Source organism: Eptatretus burgeri, chromosome 3 (assembly GCF_056783735.1).
Source record: "Eptatretus burgeri isolate ZD-2024b chromosome 3, Ebu_testis_v1, whole genome shotgun sequence".
Lineage (NCBI taxonomy): Eukaryota > Metazoa > Chordata > Myxini > Myxiniformes > Myxinidae > Eptatretus > Eptatretus burgeri.
The window spans coordinates 121157761-121177131 of NC_140963.1; the positions used below are offsets into that span (position 1 = coordinate 121157761).

Here is a 19371-nt window from a genome sequence, read left to right on the forward strand (position 1 = left end):
AAGTAATCACCAAAACAAATGAGTCACCACAATTTCCCAACCTTTATTTGTATTTCATAAAGTGAATAGAAGCCTAAAGATTTCATTTTAAACTTGCTGTTACGCTTACAAATGTCAAAAAGCATCCCCAAGAACGAATTTCCCAATAACAACAGCAGGTAAACCTACCTCATCAAATATTGTTTCAATCTCATTGAGAAGGCTTTTGGAACGCAAAGCCTTGGTATCATTCTGTTTGAAGTTGATGCCCTGATGATCAAGTGACTTTAGATGATATTTCTCATTCTGCTCACGCCAGGTCTTGTTGAATCCACGTTGTGCCTCACGCCATTCCTCATCCTTGCTCTTCAACCTGGAGTGACACAATCTCACATTTTAATAACTCCCTGCGACTCACTGTGCTCGAGGAAAGAGGATGGAATGTTGTAACAAGTTACCTTCTCAGTACAACAGGCACCGCCACCACTGGGTTTTTCTTGAGTGCATCAATTATCTCATTGGCTTTTTCACCATATAGCCGCTGAACAGCTTTGCGGTGGACAACCTCTGAGGAGCCCCCCAAGCAGGCGTCGAGATGGAAACGACTTTTGTCCTCTTCAGACATGCGGGACATCTTTCGCTGAATGCCTTCCAGCACACGGATCGTTGCCAGATTCGTTTCCAGCACATAGTCCAACTTGAGAAAGAAACACGAGATGATACCAAATAAGACAGACTAAGTTTACCGTTTACCACATCCATCAGTATATTGTTAAGTGATGCAAATCAATCGCATCCCAGTCTGACCTCAAAACGTTCATCTTCACAGCGGTAAATGTGCTCCTCATACTGAGTCTTCTTTGAGCTCACAAACGTTGAATCCTCAGACCAAGAAGGAAATGAGACCCACGTATCATTCAAGACCTGAGGGGAAGGAATGAAGGGGATTCATATGCAAGTAACACAATGGGCTGACAGGATCACTCAGCTGAGAGGTAGCATACTCATGCTGTCTTGGAGCAATTCCCAGCCTGACTTTAAAACTGTCACTCAAGTTCTTCAGAGGCAGAGAGTTCCATAATTGTCTGTGTCAACTTACTAGACAAGGTTACACGAGGTGCCCCATCTGCTACCATTAACTGGTGGACGTTAAAGATCCATGCATCCATTGGGACCACACTCTGTGAAGAGTATTAGTGCTGCCTAAGCAGTCTCCTCGGCTATTGGGCACAATCCTGGACGGGTCGCCACTCCGACAGAATACCAGCAAGCTAACAATCATTTTGATGACCTCTGAAGGATGGTATTAATTCCCCACCTGGTATTAATTCAATAGCCGAGTGGGATTTGAACTCAGGCTCCACGGATAATAATTCCACCACCCCAGCCATTAAGCCAACATAAGGCATGTTAAAGATACCATCGTGAATTTCATACAAAGGCCATTGCATACTAATACTCGAGGAAATTACAAATTCTTGCCTTAGAGGGGAAGCCAAATGCAACATTTTTTTTTCCTGAAAACCACTGAAAACGATTAAGCACAATCTGAATTGAAGGGAAATGTTTTTTTTAATTTTTCTGGCCAATCACAAAGTATCAAAAAAAAAAAGCGCTATAGTGTCGATTTTCGATTTTGCCAGTGACATCAAATTATGAACTAGCCTTCATCCAAACAGCAGCTTTACAGAGAGAAACAGTGTATTCCGGGCTCAGATTTCAATACTGATTCACCGTCATTAGTAACTCTGAAGGTTCTCAGTATGTTGATCATGATCAGTGGGATTTTGAAGAAACGATTGGAGACAAAATCAGTCATAGAAACGCTTTCGGGGGAATTGTGGAGCCATGTAGTTTCAAGCCTTGATCGAGTGATTCAGACGAAGAAGGCGGAAGTGTTGGTGTCACCAACTTGGTGAAGATGAAAATGCTGATCTCATGCTCACTACATATTGGTAGGTTTTGTTTTTCCATTCAATTGACTTTATAAGGGGGGGATTTTGTATTAATTGATAAATCGGTTCTATTACGAGAGCAGAAATACCCATCATTGCCCGACAGCCAACACCGCCCAAGCACACTCGGACACCGTGGACAAATGCTTTGTTCCAGTCACAGGTTGACACGGTGTCTTGTATGTTACGAGATCGTCTCGTTTCATTCTTTCCCCGAATGCCATTTGTGTCCGTGCTGTGTCCCACCGTCATGTCCGTGAGGTGTCAGATGCCCCGGCCCAGTGGAGGAGGAGTGGTGCTGGGAGGTTGTGTGATGGACTGATGGTGTTGTGAGGGTGATGGTTGATTGGGGTGGGGATGGTGGAAGGGGGGGTGGGATGGTGGTCAGTATTGTGGGCAATGGTGGAGGGGGGGGAGTGTGAGGATTGTGGTTGATGGGGGGCTGTGGAGGGGGTAGAGTGGACCCTGAATGTTTTAGAGTCCTTGGTCAAATCCTCTCGGAGTAGTAGATGATAGGTACATATTTTCTCTCCATGATAAATAGATGGTGGTACATTTGTGTTGATAAGACAATTATTTTTAGGTTCTCTTGCAGTAACTGCCGGGCAATGGCAACAGGTGTTTGATTCACCGCTCAAATGTAAATGTGCTGGTAGCTGTGTAGAGGTGGTGTTACAGTTTCGAGCGACGGCTGTTTCTTCCACTTAACCGCGGGGATAGCATAATCTCTCAATGGTGGCGGATAACCACAATATCTAGCCATCTCTGTTGTTTCATAACATTGCTCTGCAAAATGTTCTGAGCACAAAAGCGAAAATCTTCTAGGCCCGCTCCACACTTGGGTATTTCAGACAAACCTTGCTAAATTTCTGGAAAACTTAGGGTCTTTCGGCTATTGGTGTAGCATGAAACCATCTCGGTTTGTATAACTGTACAAGCACCAAGGACGCATCGACTCGGCATACTTGTGGAAAATAAAAAAATTAATCACCATTTAAGTTCAGTGGTGGTACCGATATATAACCCAGAGACAGTACGGATATGACTATTGACTTCCTGATGCGACATCACGGCGAATCTGAAGAAGTAGAAGAAGAAGAAGAAGAAGAAGAAGAAGAAGAAGAGGAAGAGGAAGAAGAAGAAGATTTTCACTTTTAATCGCAAAATTACTGACTTCCCATCGCGTGCTGCCTTTTTGGCTGCTGGTTGCATCATTGGTTAGGGGCGCAGCTATGCCGCTGATGCATTGCCCCTATTACCAGTACAATGGTGCTCATTTTGCCAACGTCGGAAGGATGACAGGCTGAGTCAACCCCCTGGTGTTAAGGCCAAAAAAAAAAAAAATGTTGCATTGGCGTAACGGGTCACTGAAAAATAGGGTAGGTCGGTCGGGATCTTTTTTTTTTTTTTTCCTAATAAATCCCTCCCAAAATCTCCCCCGGCTCGAGTACCACCCTTTTTGTCGGCGGGTTCTGTCCGAAACACTTCCGGGTTTTTGCGATCGCGATCGCAATCAACAAGATACTTGAAAACGATAGCAAAACAACAAAAATAGCAATAAAATAGGGTCGGCAAAATTTTTCGATAGCAAAAAAACAAAAAAAAAAACGTAGGGTCGGCGGAATTTTTAGGGTCGGGCGGGTTACGCCAATGCAACATTTTTTTTTTTTTGGCCTAATTTAGTTGCCAACGGAGCTCAAACTCAGGACCCTAGGATCCAAAGGCACCCCCCGAACCGCTAAGCCAACAACAGACTACATTACCGACTTTATAGATAAGAAATCGGAAAAAAGCACATCATATTTATTTTGTGGGATAGGTTTGCAAGGCAAGAATCTCAGGCAAGGGATAGATTTGTATCGAGGTGGTCTGAGCATTTGTGTTTACCTTCATGGTAGAGGGGCAATGAATCAGCAACACAGCCACACCTCAGGAATGATGTACCCAGCATGCAAAATTCCAAATCAAATCCCAATTCAATAAATATACGTACTTTTTTCTTTAACCCCCCCCCCCTCCCTCGCTCTTCGAGCCAAAAGAAAGCTGCATAAAGCAGCCAGTTCTTAACCATGGCAATCGACTACACTTCACCATTTTCAATTCAGGCTGTAACAACAAAATGTGACAAAAGTCGAGGGGTGTGAATATTTTCTGAAGGCACTGCAAGTCTTTTATATTTTTCAATACACAATATGCAGTTAATTAATTGTGGTTGGTAAAAAACACAGACCTACAAACTGCGAAATGCAGTGTCACCTGCTTCACTATAACCTTGGTCAGTCCATGGTGATAACCCCTACCCCACCCCCACCTCTTGGGAAAAGAATCCTTCCAAGGAAGCATTTTGGCCTCATTTTCTGTCTGCCCTACAGTGCCAAAAGAAAGTCTACACTCCCTTTCAAAATTTTCACCTTTTGTTGCCTTATAGCCTGGAATTAAATTGCATCAAATCAGACTTTTTCCACTTTTATAAATACACATCATAACCCACAACTTCCAAGTGGAAAACAAATTCTACAAATTTCAGAAAATTAATATAAAATACAAAACTAGAATATCTTGGTTGGATAAATGTCCGACTGGTTGAATCCCTGAGTTAATACTTGGTGGAAGTGCCTTTGATAGCAATTAGAGCTGTGAATATGTTGGGATAGGTCTCTACCAAATTCGCACACCTTGATTGGGCAATATTTGCCCATTTTTCTGGACAAAACTGCTCAAGCTCAGTCAAGTTGCATGGGGGGCATTGATGGATAGCAATCAAGTCATGCCACAGATTTTCAATTGCATTTAAGTCGGGGCTCCGACTAGGCCACTCAAGAACATTTATCTGTATATTCCTTAGGCACTCCAGTGTAGCTTTGGCTGTGTGCTTTGGGTTGTCATCATGCTGAAAAGTGATATGACCTTCCGTAGCAATTTCAGCTTTCTTGCAGTAGCAGCAGGTTTTCCTCTAGGATTTTTCTGTATTTTGCTCCATCCATTTTCCCTTCTGTCCTGACAAGTGCCCCAATCCCTGCTGATGAAAAACATCCCATAACATGATGCTGCCACCACTATGTTTCACAGTAGGGATAGTGTTCTTTGGGTGATGTGCTGTGTTGGGTTTGTGCCAAATGTAACGTTTTGCATTTGTGGCCAAAAAGTTCTATGTTGATTTTGTCAGACCACAAAACTTTTTGCCACATGCCTTCAGAATCTCGGGAGTTTTTTTTGCATACCTCAAATGGGACTCAAGGTGGCCTTATTTGAGCAATGGCTTAGTTCTTGGCACCCTATCATATAGGCGAGACTTGTGGAGTACTTGGGATATTGTTGTCACATGCACACAGTGACCAGTCTTTGCCATAAAGGCATGTAGCTCTTTACAAGTTGCCATTGGCCTCTTTGGGGCCTCTCTGATCAGTCTCCTCCTTGCTTGGTCATCCAGTTTACAAGGGTGGCCTGATCCAGGCAGGGTCTTGGTGGTACCATACACCTTCCAGTTCTTAATTATTGTATCGACTGTGCTCCAAGGGATATTCAAGGCATTTTAAATATTTTTATAACCATCCCATGATCTGTGCCTTTCTACAACATTTTCTCGGAGGTCTTTTGAAAGCTCGTTGGTGCTCATGGTTGAGTCTTTGCTGTGAAATGTACTACCCAGGAGAGGAAACTTACAGGAACAGCTGATTTTATTCTGAAATAATCGGATTCACTCCAATTTAACACAGGTGGAGGCCAGTTATCTTGGCATGCGATTTTGAACGTGATTGGTTACACATGGGCTGATTTAAAATTGCCAAAATAAGACACTTATCCAACCAAGATATTCTAGTTTTGTATTTTTTTAAATCAATTTTCTGAAATTTGTAGAATTTGTTTTTCACTTGGAAGTTTTGGGTTGTGATGTGTAAATAAAGGTGGAAAAAGTCTGATTTTATGAAATTTAATTCCAGGCTACAAGGCAACAAAAGGTGAAAATTTTGAAAGGGGGTGTAGACTTTCTACAGGCACCATATGTATGTATGTATGTATGTATGTATATGTATGTATATATATATATATATATATATATATATATATATATATATAAAAATATAAAAATATACACACACATACACAATAATCAGATAATTGATATGTAAAAAACTTGTGAGAATAATTAATCAATTCTACTTGGATGTTGAAAAAAAAAAACTTAATTTGCATTTTTTGAAGTACAGTGCAGTATTGCATCTTGTTCTGGGATACAATATTCTGAGGACACTGATTGGTCCTTGTAGAAGAACAAGTCATGCAATCAGTTTTGTTTTTAAATCCAATGCACTTCACAACCAGTCTTGTTACCTGCGCAATGGACATCAACCAACACATTCTATTTGTAAGAAGGAGACATACTTTGCACTTAAAAGAACAAACCTTATGCTTCTCACATTTTCCGAATCCCTTTCATCAAGTTATTTCATTGTATCCAGCCTATGGCTGCATCATTTTCTTGGGGTACAGTTGTGCTACCAATGCACACCCTGCTACCAGCAAGCTGGTACTCATTTTGCCGATCTTGAAAGGATGACAGGCTGAGTCAACTACACCTGGTGTTAATTCAATGAGACGACAGTGGCTTGGACTCAAGACCCTTGTATCTTAAACCAAGGACTTTAACCGTTAAGCCAACACCAGGCTTTTTAAATAAGGTAATACCGTCAGAACAGACCTCACGGCAAAGTGCTGTGCGCCCGCAGCACTTTGGTTGCTGGTAGCTTTTGGGCAGTGCACGGTAGCTTGGTCCCAATCGCTTGCAGGAAGCATAGTCAATCTCCATGGCAATGCCTTCTGAGGAGCGATCTTTCGGCAGTGCTTCTTGGTGTGAGAATTCTTTGTAGCCAATGAAAGTCTTGAACCAGCTGAAGAGTTCAGGGAACTTGCTGCTTTGGCAAAAGGCAGAAAGCAATTGGCAATTATTATCTGCCCAAAAAGATAGTCAGCTTCTGAAACTACGAACGTGCAGATCCAATAATATATGCTGTCAGCAGGAAACATTAAACATTGAGAGGATGGTGAAATTAACAAAAGGCAGGTGTGTGAGGAGCGTACCTCAAGAAGGGGCAGACCAACTGAACAAGTTCTGCTCGAGAGACAACCTCCTGGTTGAACAGCACGAGGCAGCGCAGGAAGTTTTCATATGCCTCATGGCTCTTCAGTGCTTTGCGTACCTGGTGGTAAGTCATGCAAAGAGTAAAGATTTTCTTTATTCACCATCAGGAGAACAACTTTAAAATACTGAAAAATTCCCCAGAGGATGGCATCCATGGGGAGAAGAAAATTCCCCACTGAGTGCGTTAAGAAAACAGGTGCCAATGTCATGTACCCAGAATACCCCGGGAAATGGCGGCACTTCCCAAAGCTCAGTGGCTGTGTTTGTCTCTTCTAACAATCTTGTATTGTGTCGCATATGTCCCTCGATATGTCGAAGTGTGTGTGTGTGTGTGTGTGTGTGTGTGTGTGTGTGTGTGTGTGTGTGTGTGTGTGTGTGTGTGTGTGTGTGTGTGTGTGTGTGTGTGTGTGTGTCCACTTTGAGGCTTAAATCATGTTTAACAAAAATAAAAAATAACAATAAATAAATTTACACAGGAGATTATTTGATGAAAGGAGACCATAAATTAATACAGAGACCAAAAAATTTTACTTTGTTTTCTTAATTTTAAACAGATTTAAAATAAATTCTACAAAGTTCTACTTGAGTTTGTTATTGCTCGAGCAATAAGCCCACTTCTCAAAAAGATGGACCATATGCCTGCAATGGATGTACCTTTTCAAAGAAGGCATACTCCCCCATATTTCCCTGCTTATTGGTATCTGCTCCCGAAGAATCTTTAAATCCACCTGGCTTCAACTTTTTCTGGAAGAAGGAAAGAAGAATGCCTTGTTAGTTAACTTGTGAATACTCCAAGTCTTCCAAAAAAAATAATAAAAAGGAACAGTGCAGCAAGCAGTAAGGATATATAAAAAAATATATAATAACTTTAATTAAGAATACAGCTTCAAACAGGAAATTGTGAATACATAACACATTATGTTATGGATACCTTCATTTAAGAGAAGCATTACAATGACGCAATTGTGAAACAACAAATCTAAACCGTCTGATGACAATAAACCATCAAACATCAACAAAGGCATGCCAAAACCAATGAAAAAGCAACAACCCCTGACATCATCGACAGTATCACAGACCCTGTCTTATGACGGGCAGAAATACAGTGAGACCAACTACCTTAAGTGGAGGTGTGGACCCTGGACCAGACATACGTCGAATTGGACCTCCGTTCTGGTTCAACCTCTTGCTGTTGCTGCTGCTGCAGCTATTGGTGCTGCTGCCTATCAGTGGTTTCTTCACAGTTGCACCATGGTCATTATGCACCGAATCAACCTTCTCACAGGTCTTCACCAACAACTGAAACATAGATCAGTATTGAAATGAGGCTTTTAACAATAATATAAATGAGTTCACAAAAAGAAGATTAGTACAATACAGGGGTAAGATGAAATATCGGAACAAGGAAGATGAAACAATCTGAGAAACCTTGGAATAAACTCAAATTTTGTGTGTGCACTATATATAAATATATATATATATATATATATATATATATATATATATATATATATATATATATATATATACACATATATACATACATACATACAGTGGGGAGAACAAGTATTTGATACACTGCCGATTTTGCAGGTTTTCCCCACTTACAAAGCACGTGGAAGTCTTTAATTTTTATCATAGGTACACTTCAACTCTGAAAGATGGAATCTAAAACAAAAATTCTGAAAATCACATTGAATGATTTTAAAATAATTAATTTGCATTTTATTGCATGAAGTATTTGATCACCTACCAACCAGTAAGAATTCCGGCTCTCACAGACCTGTTAGTTTTGTCTTTAGGAAGCCCTCCCATTCTCCACTCATTACCTGCATTAACTGCAGCTGTTTGAACTTGTTATCTGCATAAAAGACAGCTGTCCACACTCAATCAATCAGACTCCAACCTCTCCACAATGGGCAAGACCAGAGAGCTGTCAAAGGACATCAGGGACAAAATTGTAGACTTGCACAAGGCTGGGATGGGCTACAGGACAATAGGCAAGCAGCTTGGTGAGAAGGCAACAACTGTTGGCGCAATTATTAGAAAATGGAAGAAGTTCAAGATAACAGTCAATCTCCTCGGTCTGGGGCTCCATGCAAGATCTCACCTTGTGGAGCCTCAATGATCATGAGAAAGGTGAGGGATCAGCCCAGAACTACACGGCAGGACCTGGTCAATGACCTGAAGAGAGCTGGGACCACAGTATCAAAGAAAACCATAAGTAACACACTACGCCGTCATGGATTAAAATCCTGCAGCGCACGCAAGGTCCCTCTGCTCAAGCCAGCGCATGTCCAGGCCTGTCTGAAGTTTACCAATGACCATCTGGATGATCCAGAGGAGGAATTGGAGAAGGTCATGTGGTCTGATGAGACCAAAATAGAGCTTTTTGGTTTAAACTCCACTCGCCGTATTTGGAGGAAGAAGAAGGATGAGTACAACCCCATGAACACCATCCCAACTGTGAAGCATGGAGGTGGAAACATCATTCTTTGGGGATTCATTATGCAAAGGGGACAGGATGACTGCACCGTATTGAGGGGAGGATGGATGGGGCCATGTATCGTAAGATCTTGGCCAACAACCTCCTTCCCTCAACAAGAGCATTGAAGATGGGGCGTGGCTGGGTCTTCCAGCATGACAACGACCCAAAACACACAACCAGGGCAACTAAGGAGTGGCTCCATAAGAAGCATCTCAAGGGCCTGGAGTGGCCTAGCCAGTCTCCAGACCTGAACCCAATAGAAAATCTTTGGAGGGAGCTGAAAGTCTGTGTTGCCCAGTGACAGCCCTGAAACCTGAAGGATCTGGAGAAGATCTGTATGGAGGAGTGGGCCAAAATCCCTACTGCAGTCTGTGCAAACCTGGTTAAGAACTACAGGAAACGTCTGATCTCGTTAATTGCAAACAAAGGTTTCTGTACCAAATGTTAAGTTCTGTTTTTCTGATGTATCAAATACTTATTTCATGCAATAAAATGCAAAATAATGATTTAAAAGTCATACAATGTGATTTTCAGGATTTTTGTTTTAGATTCCGTCTTTCACAGTTGAAGTGTACCTATGATAAAAATTACAGACCTCTACGTGCTTTCTAAGTGGGAAAACCTGCAAAATCGGCAGTGTATCAAATACTTGTTCTCCCCACTGTATATATATATATATATACATATATATATATATATATATATATATATATATATATATATATATATATATATATATATATATATATATATATATATATATATATATTGTTGCGGCCATGGAAAATGGCACCACACCATGAAGGTCCTCGGGTCAGTTATACTGATAAGTATATGTGTAGTTCGATTTCCCCAAAGTTGTTTTAAGGGAATTTCCGTGTTCACAGGGCTGTGATCCTTTGAGTGAGCCATTTTTCTTTTCTCTAAGATTATTTTGGACCAAGCATCCCCCAACAAGCAGATCGCCACCACTCACACCATCCCCAAACCACCACAGCAAACCCCCACCACCTTCGCCTTTCTCCCTCCACTACCATCAACAAACACCACCCGCAAACAAGAAGTCGTCTTCGTCCCAGAGTCAACACCGAAGTCGCGCTGTCCAAAGCCCGTTCGGTGATTTTTACCACGTCCAGACATGATTTGAACAGAGAAATAGAACACGTTACCGAACATTGTACCATTGGTTGTGAATGGGATCCTTTTGAAGGAGAAGTCGGATCAGGAATCATACACGCCCACTTTTCATCCGTCCAATGGCTGAGCATCAGGTGGTGTAGCCCCGCCTCCAAACCCGATGTGATCCTCAAATTTGCATATGAAGTCCTTCACGGACGGACTCGATGCATTACACGCATCGGTTCGGCGGGACAAAGGCCCGGCCAAACCCACATACACACATCGGCTGGTCGGGAGAAACGAAGCCGCGTGGCAGACGGACTCGATGCATTACACGCATCGGTTCGGCAGGACAGAAGCCCCGGCGAAAAACTCACACACACATCGCCTCAGCCGGATCGAAACCACGCGGTCGGGGCTAAACACCACCGTCAGCTCGAAGGGGTAAAGCTGAAGCTGACAGGGCGAGGCTTTGGTGATTCCTACCACGTCGGCTTTGCCGGGGTCAGGGGTCACGCTGACAGGGCAAGGCCCTGGTGATTTCAACCAGGTACGCTTTCCAGAGGTCGAAGGTCATAGGTCAGGGGTTGGATTTTTCCACTCCCGCGGCCTATATAAGGGCGAGCATAACGGAGCTCGCGGCAGACGGGGGACGGTCGATGAAGAGGAAGCATCTTTGGAACGAAGCTCAGGTCGAAGTTGAGGGGCGAGGAGGGCGAGTTGCTGAGTGGAGCAGGGACGTGGAGAAGGGCTCAGAGGAAAGCCAGAGGGCTGAGTGGGGACCACCAACGGAGAAGGGGCGCTGTGGAGGCCACAGCCAGGAGGAGTTTTGCCGGAGCCAATGTGGTCCAGAGCGCCAACAGTTCACCTCTCCAAACTGAGCTTTGCGCTGAGAGAGCGCCGATAACCCCCGTCTCGCCAGGAGGGCATCGACATTGCTAAAAGAGCCTCAACAACCCTCCCCATACCGGGCATCAACAACCCTCCCCATACCAGGCATCAACAATCCCCTCCCCCATCCGCGGTGAGAGAGTGCCGGTAACCCCGTCCGTTCCCCTCCCCAACCGTGGTGCCGACTGTGAAACACGTGCTTGCGCGGAGAACGCTGGAGAGAGCTCACCGGCCATGCCAGGGGCACGAAGTCAGGCGCGGCTACGCTGACATTGCGGCTTGCCCGCCATCGCGCCACGAGGGCGCGGGTAAGACCCTTCGGTCTCGTGGACCTGGCCGCTCATCCAGGTTCCCCGTACATTTGGTCCACGGACCTGTCTGCCATCCTTGTCTTTGAGGGTGGCTTTTCTTTGCTTTTGTGTAAGTGCATGTGGTGGCGCCGTCTTGTAAAGTAAACCTGTTTTAGTAAATGTGTGAATAAATATTCGGTTGTAACTCTTCAATTGCTTTCACTGTGTTACTGTTCTTACATGCATGATTTACTGTATGGCTGTAAATACGTGCCTTGTCTGAGTGTGAAATAAATGTGCTTGTTGAACTGTTCCCCGTTTCATTGCGTCCTTTCCCTTGTTTGAAAGTTCCATCTTGCATTATGGAAGGAATTGGTAGAAGGGTGTAAGCACCCGGTAAATAGAATCACATCTGTCGGGGTCGGCGATAACACCGCTCGGTTATCACTGAAGCACGGAACGGACCGCTTAAGCGGTTCGTGTCCTAGGCCGGCCAGCGGCGAGGTACGATCGCCCGGTTAACTACTCGCGCAGTTACTTAGGTAGGTCGAGTTTGGCGAACAACCCTATCCTGCGCGGGTGGCCAACTGGCACGATTGTGGTGAGGTCGAAAGACCCACCCGTGACTAGCTCCCGACGTTGTTCTGGGAGGGTCACGACTGAATTGTCCGTTCCAGTGGGCGACGCGGTCGCGGTCCGAGTTACGTGGCCGATCGCACGCCGGGCGGACAGAAATTCGTATATATATATATAAATATATATATATATATAAATATATATATATATATATATAAATATATATATATATATATATATATATATATATATATATATATATATATATATATATATATATATATCGTTCAGTTACACAGCACATCAACCAATAGATCAAACAAAGTCTGAGTAAACTCTGCTCCCCAATTTTTTAACAAACAGGAGAGAGAGTGCAAAAAATCTCATGTGCATGCTCTACTACCCCTGTGTTCTTAGGAAGAACTAAGTAATGTTCCAGAAAAGTTCATATAAATGGGCGCCAACTTTTTAAACAAATTAATCACACACATGCACATTATCTTGTGCGTTTTCGTTTTCAAGGTACACAGAAACAACTTTACGTAATGATGGGTTTTAACTGATATATGGTGGGGGCCCCTTTATATGTTCATGAATGTTCTTCTCCAAGAAACCATGAATATATGTACAGCATCGCTGTTTCATAGCAACCTTGAACCATCCTCTATCTCTGAAGCGGTCTTTGTGGAACTCATGAACGTAGCAACACGATCAGTGGAGTTCAGCTTCAATAACAAAATGTATACGCGAGTAGACCGAGTAGTGATGGGATCACCATAAGGTCCACTGCTCGCAAACATTTTCGTCGGCTTTCATGAGAAGCGCGTGTTCCTTAATTGAACATGAACCTGAGACCTAACGAATACTACTGATATGTGGATGACACGTTTGCAATCTTCGATACTCCAACCGCTTGTACTGACTTCCTCGGACGTTTCAATGCTCTCCATCCTGCATTAAAGTTTACGTTTGAGAACGAGCAGTCAAATTTACTTCTCTTTCCAGATGAGAAAGTCGAGAAGACTGAGCATGGATTCTTGACGACAATCTACCGCAAGGCTACCTTCACAGGTCAGTGCACACGATGGGACTCCTTTCGCTCAACACGCGACAGGATTGCCCTTATGAATACCCTTGTTAATAGAGCGTGGACCATCTGTTCACCCTGTCGACTTGCTGCTGAAATTGAGTGCATTAAAACCATTCTCCGTGACGATGGCTACCCAGAGCGACTCATCTGTGGTTTCATACAGCACAAAACTGCCAATCGGTCTGAGGACACGGTATTTGGACCAGAAAAGTGTCCGGTTTATTTTAAGCTGAAATGGAGAGGTAAAATCTCTCAAAAGTTTGAACAACAGGAGCAACTGTCAGTTTCACAATGTTATAACTCTGTTGCAACGAGAGTGATTTTTACCACCCACAAATTGCTCCCCCCAGTCCAGAAAGTTGGCTCCCTCCCATAAAACTGCACATTCCATTGACAATCCGAAACAACTTGAAGACTGGTCGTACAAAACCATCCTGTACATGCAAGAACCCAACAAGAATGCCTGCTCAAGAAGGTGATTCTGCCATTGGTCAGCACCTCCTAAATAACCCCGAATGTGCCCAGGACTATCATGCTAAGGTCAGGTCAGGTATGGGAGCATGCGCCAGAGCAGCACGTCGCTGCATTCATTTTCCACTGGTACTCCAGGGGGACTCTGTCTGGCCATCCCCCAGGCAGATGCCTGGCCCATCCCCATCTCCTTGAGATGCCGATCAACATGCTGCAACCATAAGGCACGTGGTCGGCACATTGGCCTCCTCCACTCACGAGACTCCCTCGCTGAAAGAATCTGGTGAGCAGGATCAGCGTCAGGAAAACGAGCCACATGTCCATACAGCCGCAGCTGTCGCTCACGAACTATGCAGGTAACAAATCTCATGAGTCTCTCTCAGCAACCGCTCATTGGACACAAAGTCTGACCAGCGATACCCAAGGATTCTCTGAGGTGACCTGGAACCAAAGGAACTAAGTCTCCGTCTCAGATCCCTGGTCAGAGTCGAAGTGTCACATCCACAGAGCCAGACTGGAAGCACCAAGGACCTGAAGACTCAGACTTTCATCCTTCCGCACAGGTACCGGCAGTGCCACACCGCATGATCCAGTGAATCCATGACTCCCCAGGCCAGACCCAGACGTCTGTTGACCGCTGACTCACAACCAGCAGAAACATGAATCTCTCCACGACCTCAACATCCTCACCACAAACAGGCAGAGACAGGACAGCAGCAATCAAGATGTCATTGAAAGCCTGGATCTTAGTTTTGACCCAGGAAACCCATAATCCCAGCGGCTCAGACTCCTCATTCAGCACCTCGAGGGCCCCCAAAAGGATATCTGAAGTCTCCACAAAGATGCCTGCATCATCTGCGAAATCAAGGTCAGAGATCTTGACATTCCCAAAAATGTACCACAGCTTGATGTCTCCGACATCCTCCCCAGAATCCAGTCCATACAAGTGCTGAAAAGTGTGGGGGCAAGAACACACCCCTGACGAACCCCAGTAACAAATAGAAATAAGTCAGAGATAGTACCACCACATCTCACAGCACTCTCAGTACCAGAGTAGATTTCAGACATCAGATCAATCAGATTTGGTGGCACCCCACGAAGACCAAGAATCCTCCAGAGGGCATCCCGATTCACTGAATCGAACGCTTTACAGAGATCAACATAGGCTGCAGGCAGCCCCTGCCGAAACTCTCGTCTGCATTCGGTGAGGACCTGAAGAGCAAGGATACGGTCAATCATTGAACACTTTGGTGTAAAGCCCGAATGGTCTGGGTGCTGGTGGTCAAACAGACGATGGCAAACCTGATCAAGAATTAACCGAGCAAAGACCTTGCCCGGCACATAGAGCAGTGTCACCCCTCGGTAGTTGTTGCAGTCTTGGCGATCATCCTTCCCTTTCCAGAGAAGGACAACAAGGTACCTCTTCCAGTCAGTTGGGATGATGCCTGTGTTCCAGGCAGAGCACAGAACTGCATGCAACGACACGAGTGCAGCATTTCCACCTTGAGAAGTTCAGCATTGATGCCACAGATACCTGGAGCTTTTCCCCCATTTCAACCGGTTCATCATGCTAAACGGTTCCAGATTGTGGCATGCGTGCGTACTGAAGCACATTTATGTATTCTTGAAGCCACACACACACACACACACACACACACACACACACACACACACACACACACACACACACACACACACACACACACCTGTTCTTTGTAAACAAAGAGTATGTACAAATACTGCATTTGTTCTGACCTGGATCCACGGAAAAATGGGAGGTCACAGGTTCCCTCAATGCCTCAAAGTCATGATGTGTATGTTCGCATCAGTAACAGTCCAAAGTACCAATCCCCAACTGTCTGAACAAATAAATTGTTTCATTTTGTGTCTGCATATCTGGTATTGTTGCGTGTGTCCTGACGAGCTGCAAGATGAAAACCTTCGACAATGTCTCTTCTTTTTTTCTGCTATTTTCAAAATGTTGCACTACTAAACATTTATTCAGAAACACTACATGGCCAAAGGTATGTGGACACCCCTTCTCATTAGTGGATTCGGCTATTTCAGCCACACCCATTGCTGACAGGTGTATAAAATCAAGCACACAGTAATGCAATCTCCAAAGACGAACATTAGCAGTAGAATGGGCCGAACTGAAGAGTTCAGTGACTTTCAACATGGCACCGTCATAGGATGTCACCTTTCCATCAAGTCAGTTCATCAAATTTCTGCCCTGTTAGAGCTGCCCCAGTCAACTGTAAGTGCTGTTATTGTGAAGAGGAAACGCCTAGGAGCAACAACAGCTCAGCAGTGAAGTGGTAGGCCACACAAGCTCTCAGAACAGGACTGCCGAGTGCTGAAGCACGTAGCTCAGAAAAATCATCTGTCGTCGGTTGCAACACTCACAACCTAGTTCCAAACTGACTCTGGAAGAAACGTCAGCACAAGCAATTTTCGTCGAGAGCTTCATTAAATGGGTTTCCATGGTCGAGCAGCTGCACACATGCTCAAGATCACCATTTGCAATGCAAAGGGTCGGCTGGAGTGGTGTAAAGCTCACCACCATTGGACTCTGGAGCAGAGGAAACACGTTCTCCAGAGTGACGAATCACGCTTCACCATCTGGCAATCCGACGGACAAACCTGGGTTTGGCAGATTCCAGGTGAATGCTACCTGCCTGAAAGCAGTGCCAACTGTAAAGTTTGGTGGAAGCGGAATAATGGTCTGGAGTTGTTTTTCATGGTTTGGGCTTGGCCCCTTAGTTCTTGTGAAGGGAAATCTTAATGCTACAGCATACAATGACGATTCTGTACTTCCAACTTCGTGGCAACAATTTGCAGAAGGCCCTTTCCTGTTTCAGAATAAAAATGCCCCCGTGCACAAAGTAGGGTCCATACAGAAATGGTTTGTCAAGATCGGTGTGGAAGAACTTGACTGGCCTGCACAGAACCCTGACCTCAACCCCATCGAACACCATTGGGATGAATTGGCCAAACACTACATGGCTAAAAGTATGTGGACACTTTGACTAATGGATTTCTATTGTGCTTGATGAAGACAGCTGCGAAGCCGGTGAAACATTGCCCGAGACCGGGTCTGCTCTCGCTTTTTTGCTCAAATTAGCGGAGTCGATCGAGTTTTTTACTTTTGGTTGGAAGCGCCTTCTTCCATGACCTCTCAATACCTGGCATGGTTGGCAGACCAATGCTACCTAGAACGCTTAGGTAGAGGAGGTGGGAGGAATACTGGTTGTGTCTAAGGTGTGGGAGTGGGAGGTGTGGTGTCATGCAATGTGAGGGGTGCGGTGTCGTGCCAGAGGAAAATGGGGTTGTGAGTCAGTAATGATGCTCTTTGTGCGTCCAAAGAAGACGGGATAGAGAGTTGGAAAGAGAAAGGGGAGAATAGATGCGTAAGGAGAAAGATCCCTAACCGAGCTGTGTGAAGGTCTGTATATGTTACGTGTATCTCCGTGGGATGCTCCGCCTGAGCGTTCCCACCTCATGATATGGTGCGTTATCTCCTGCTTAATTACTTTTGCCGAGGCGCGTAGCAACGTGCACTCAGCACTGGTCTGTATGGCTGCATGGGGGTAGCGGAACATCGACAGCACAGCAGGGAGTCTCGAAGGGCGGCAGTCGCCCGGATCAGGCTCTCGCAGAAGAAGCGCGTTCTGGCAAGAGCAAGACAGGGAGCGAAGAGTAGCCAGCGAAAAGACTAACGGCTCCGTGCTACTCCTTTTATAAGCCCCAGACGAAGGGTGGGGCCATGACCGGAAAGAGAGGGGCTGTGGCCCAAATCCTGCTCCTCTATTGGGCCACAGCAGCCCTAACCATGCCCTGGGAAGCTCCAAAACGGGAAACCATCTCAGTTGCCGAAACGCTTCGGAGCTCCTGACTTAACATGCTCCCCGAGCCGGCACCCCGGCCCTGAACATGCTCTGAGTACAGTCTTAATGTCGAATAGCAGCGGACTTTCCCCACCATCCACGGGCCCCCTCATGAGCCAAAATGAATTCCCGGGTCCCGAACCAAATTCCCCTATCACCCTTCTCGCAACCCCTCCTCATTGACCCTGGTCTTGCCATGGTCTGGTGACTGGATGAGGGTTGTATCAATTCTGGATGCTCACTCGGGGCGTCCACGGTGAGATGCGGTTGAGCTATTAACATCTGTTGCGTGGTCAAGCATCGCGCAGTGCTGAGGACAATCCGAGTCATGCGGTGCTCCTCAAAGTAGTGGCAAATTGTAGCGATGCAGAGGTACGAGGGGGTGAGGGAATATTTTTCCCGTGTGCTGGAGGCATTTGTGGTCAAAGTGGTGAAGTTTGGTGAGCAGGGTGCGAAGTAAGGTGAGGTGCCGGTTGGGAATTGAAGCACAGATTTGAACGAAATAATGGCGCGTGATGCGCGGGTGGTATCGTGTGTCGCGGAGTGGTGTGGTGGATCCAAGCCATGGGAGGCATCGTGGTGTGCTTATTTCAATTGCCTGTTGAATGACGTGTGTGCTTGCATGCTTATGTACTATGGCTAAAAGGACAGGGTTAGAGTCGGGAGCAGAATCATGAATCAGAGATAGTTACTAGACCTAACTACAAGACCCATGCAACACACTTCATCCCGTTAACCCACTAGACATGAGGGGAGGACTAACTGCATGAAGGCTAATTAAATAACTGCCTTGGGATCACTGTATGCTGGGTACCATTGCCTTCGAGGCATGCGGCTTTGCAGAACCGCAAAAAAAAAAAAAAAAAAAAAAAAAAAAAAATCACACACGCACACACACCGATCACTGGTACAGTGTCACATTTCAAGCTCTCACTCGTGCCCATCATCGGAGACGGGATTAAAAATAATAATAAAAAATATATAGTGCCATTCATACATAAAGTTGAGAGATTGATCATTTTGATTGACAACAGCTGGATTGACGTCACTTTTCCGATTAACTAATTACTCATAATTGCTTCCTTGATATGTTCTGTGAAAGTGCTCGGGGTGATTATCACGTTCAGTGTGTTTACAGATATCACGTTCACCAGAGACGTGGGTGATGTACTGTTTGATACGCCGGGTGTAAATCGATACGTCTATTAATTGATTGTCATTCGAATACCAGGCTTTTGCTGGCATACTGCTGGCATAAAAGGAAGCACGCAGAAGCTTTTATGTGGTCCCTGGAGAATTTCCTGAGTTCTTGGAGCTGCCAGTACCATTTTGTTTTTTGGGCAGAGGTGGGCTGGGTAGGCAATTGGCTTTCAAGCCGCATTCAAGATGCTTTATCTTCACCCCTCTTATGGACGTCAAAATTCCTTGCCCTTTTTATGAGTGTGTTTTCCACAGCTCTTTGGTGTTACATCTGATGGCAAGACC

At 44.9% G+C, this 19371-nt stretch overlaps 1 protein-coding gene across 3 annotated transcripts in view; it reads right to left on the reverse strand.

Annotated features, from left to right (window-relative positions):
- SIN3A (SIN3 transcription regulator family member A) overlaps positions 1-19371 on the reverse strand; it is an 89196-nt gene that overhangs the window by 28097 nt on the left and 41728 nt on the right. For all 3 annotated transcript variants that reach the window (XM_085875399.1, XM_085875397.1, XM_085875398.1), the window contains exons 8-14: positions 8194-8373; positions 7729-7818; positions 7014-7132; positions 6634-6844; positions 787-903; positions 438-676; positions 169-352 (exon numbers count right to left, since the gene is read on the reverse strand). In XM_085875399.1, coding sequence (XP_085731525.1) covers positions 169-352; positions 438-676; positions 787-903; positions 6634-6844; positions 7014-7132; positions 7729-7818; positions 8194-8373 — 1140 coding nt within the window. The remainder of the gene's footprint in view (positions 1-168; positions 353-437; positions 677-786; positions 904-6633; positions 6845-7013; positions 7133-7728; positions 7819-8193; positions 8374-19371) is intronic.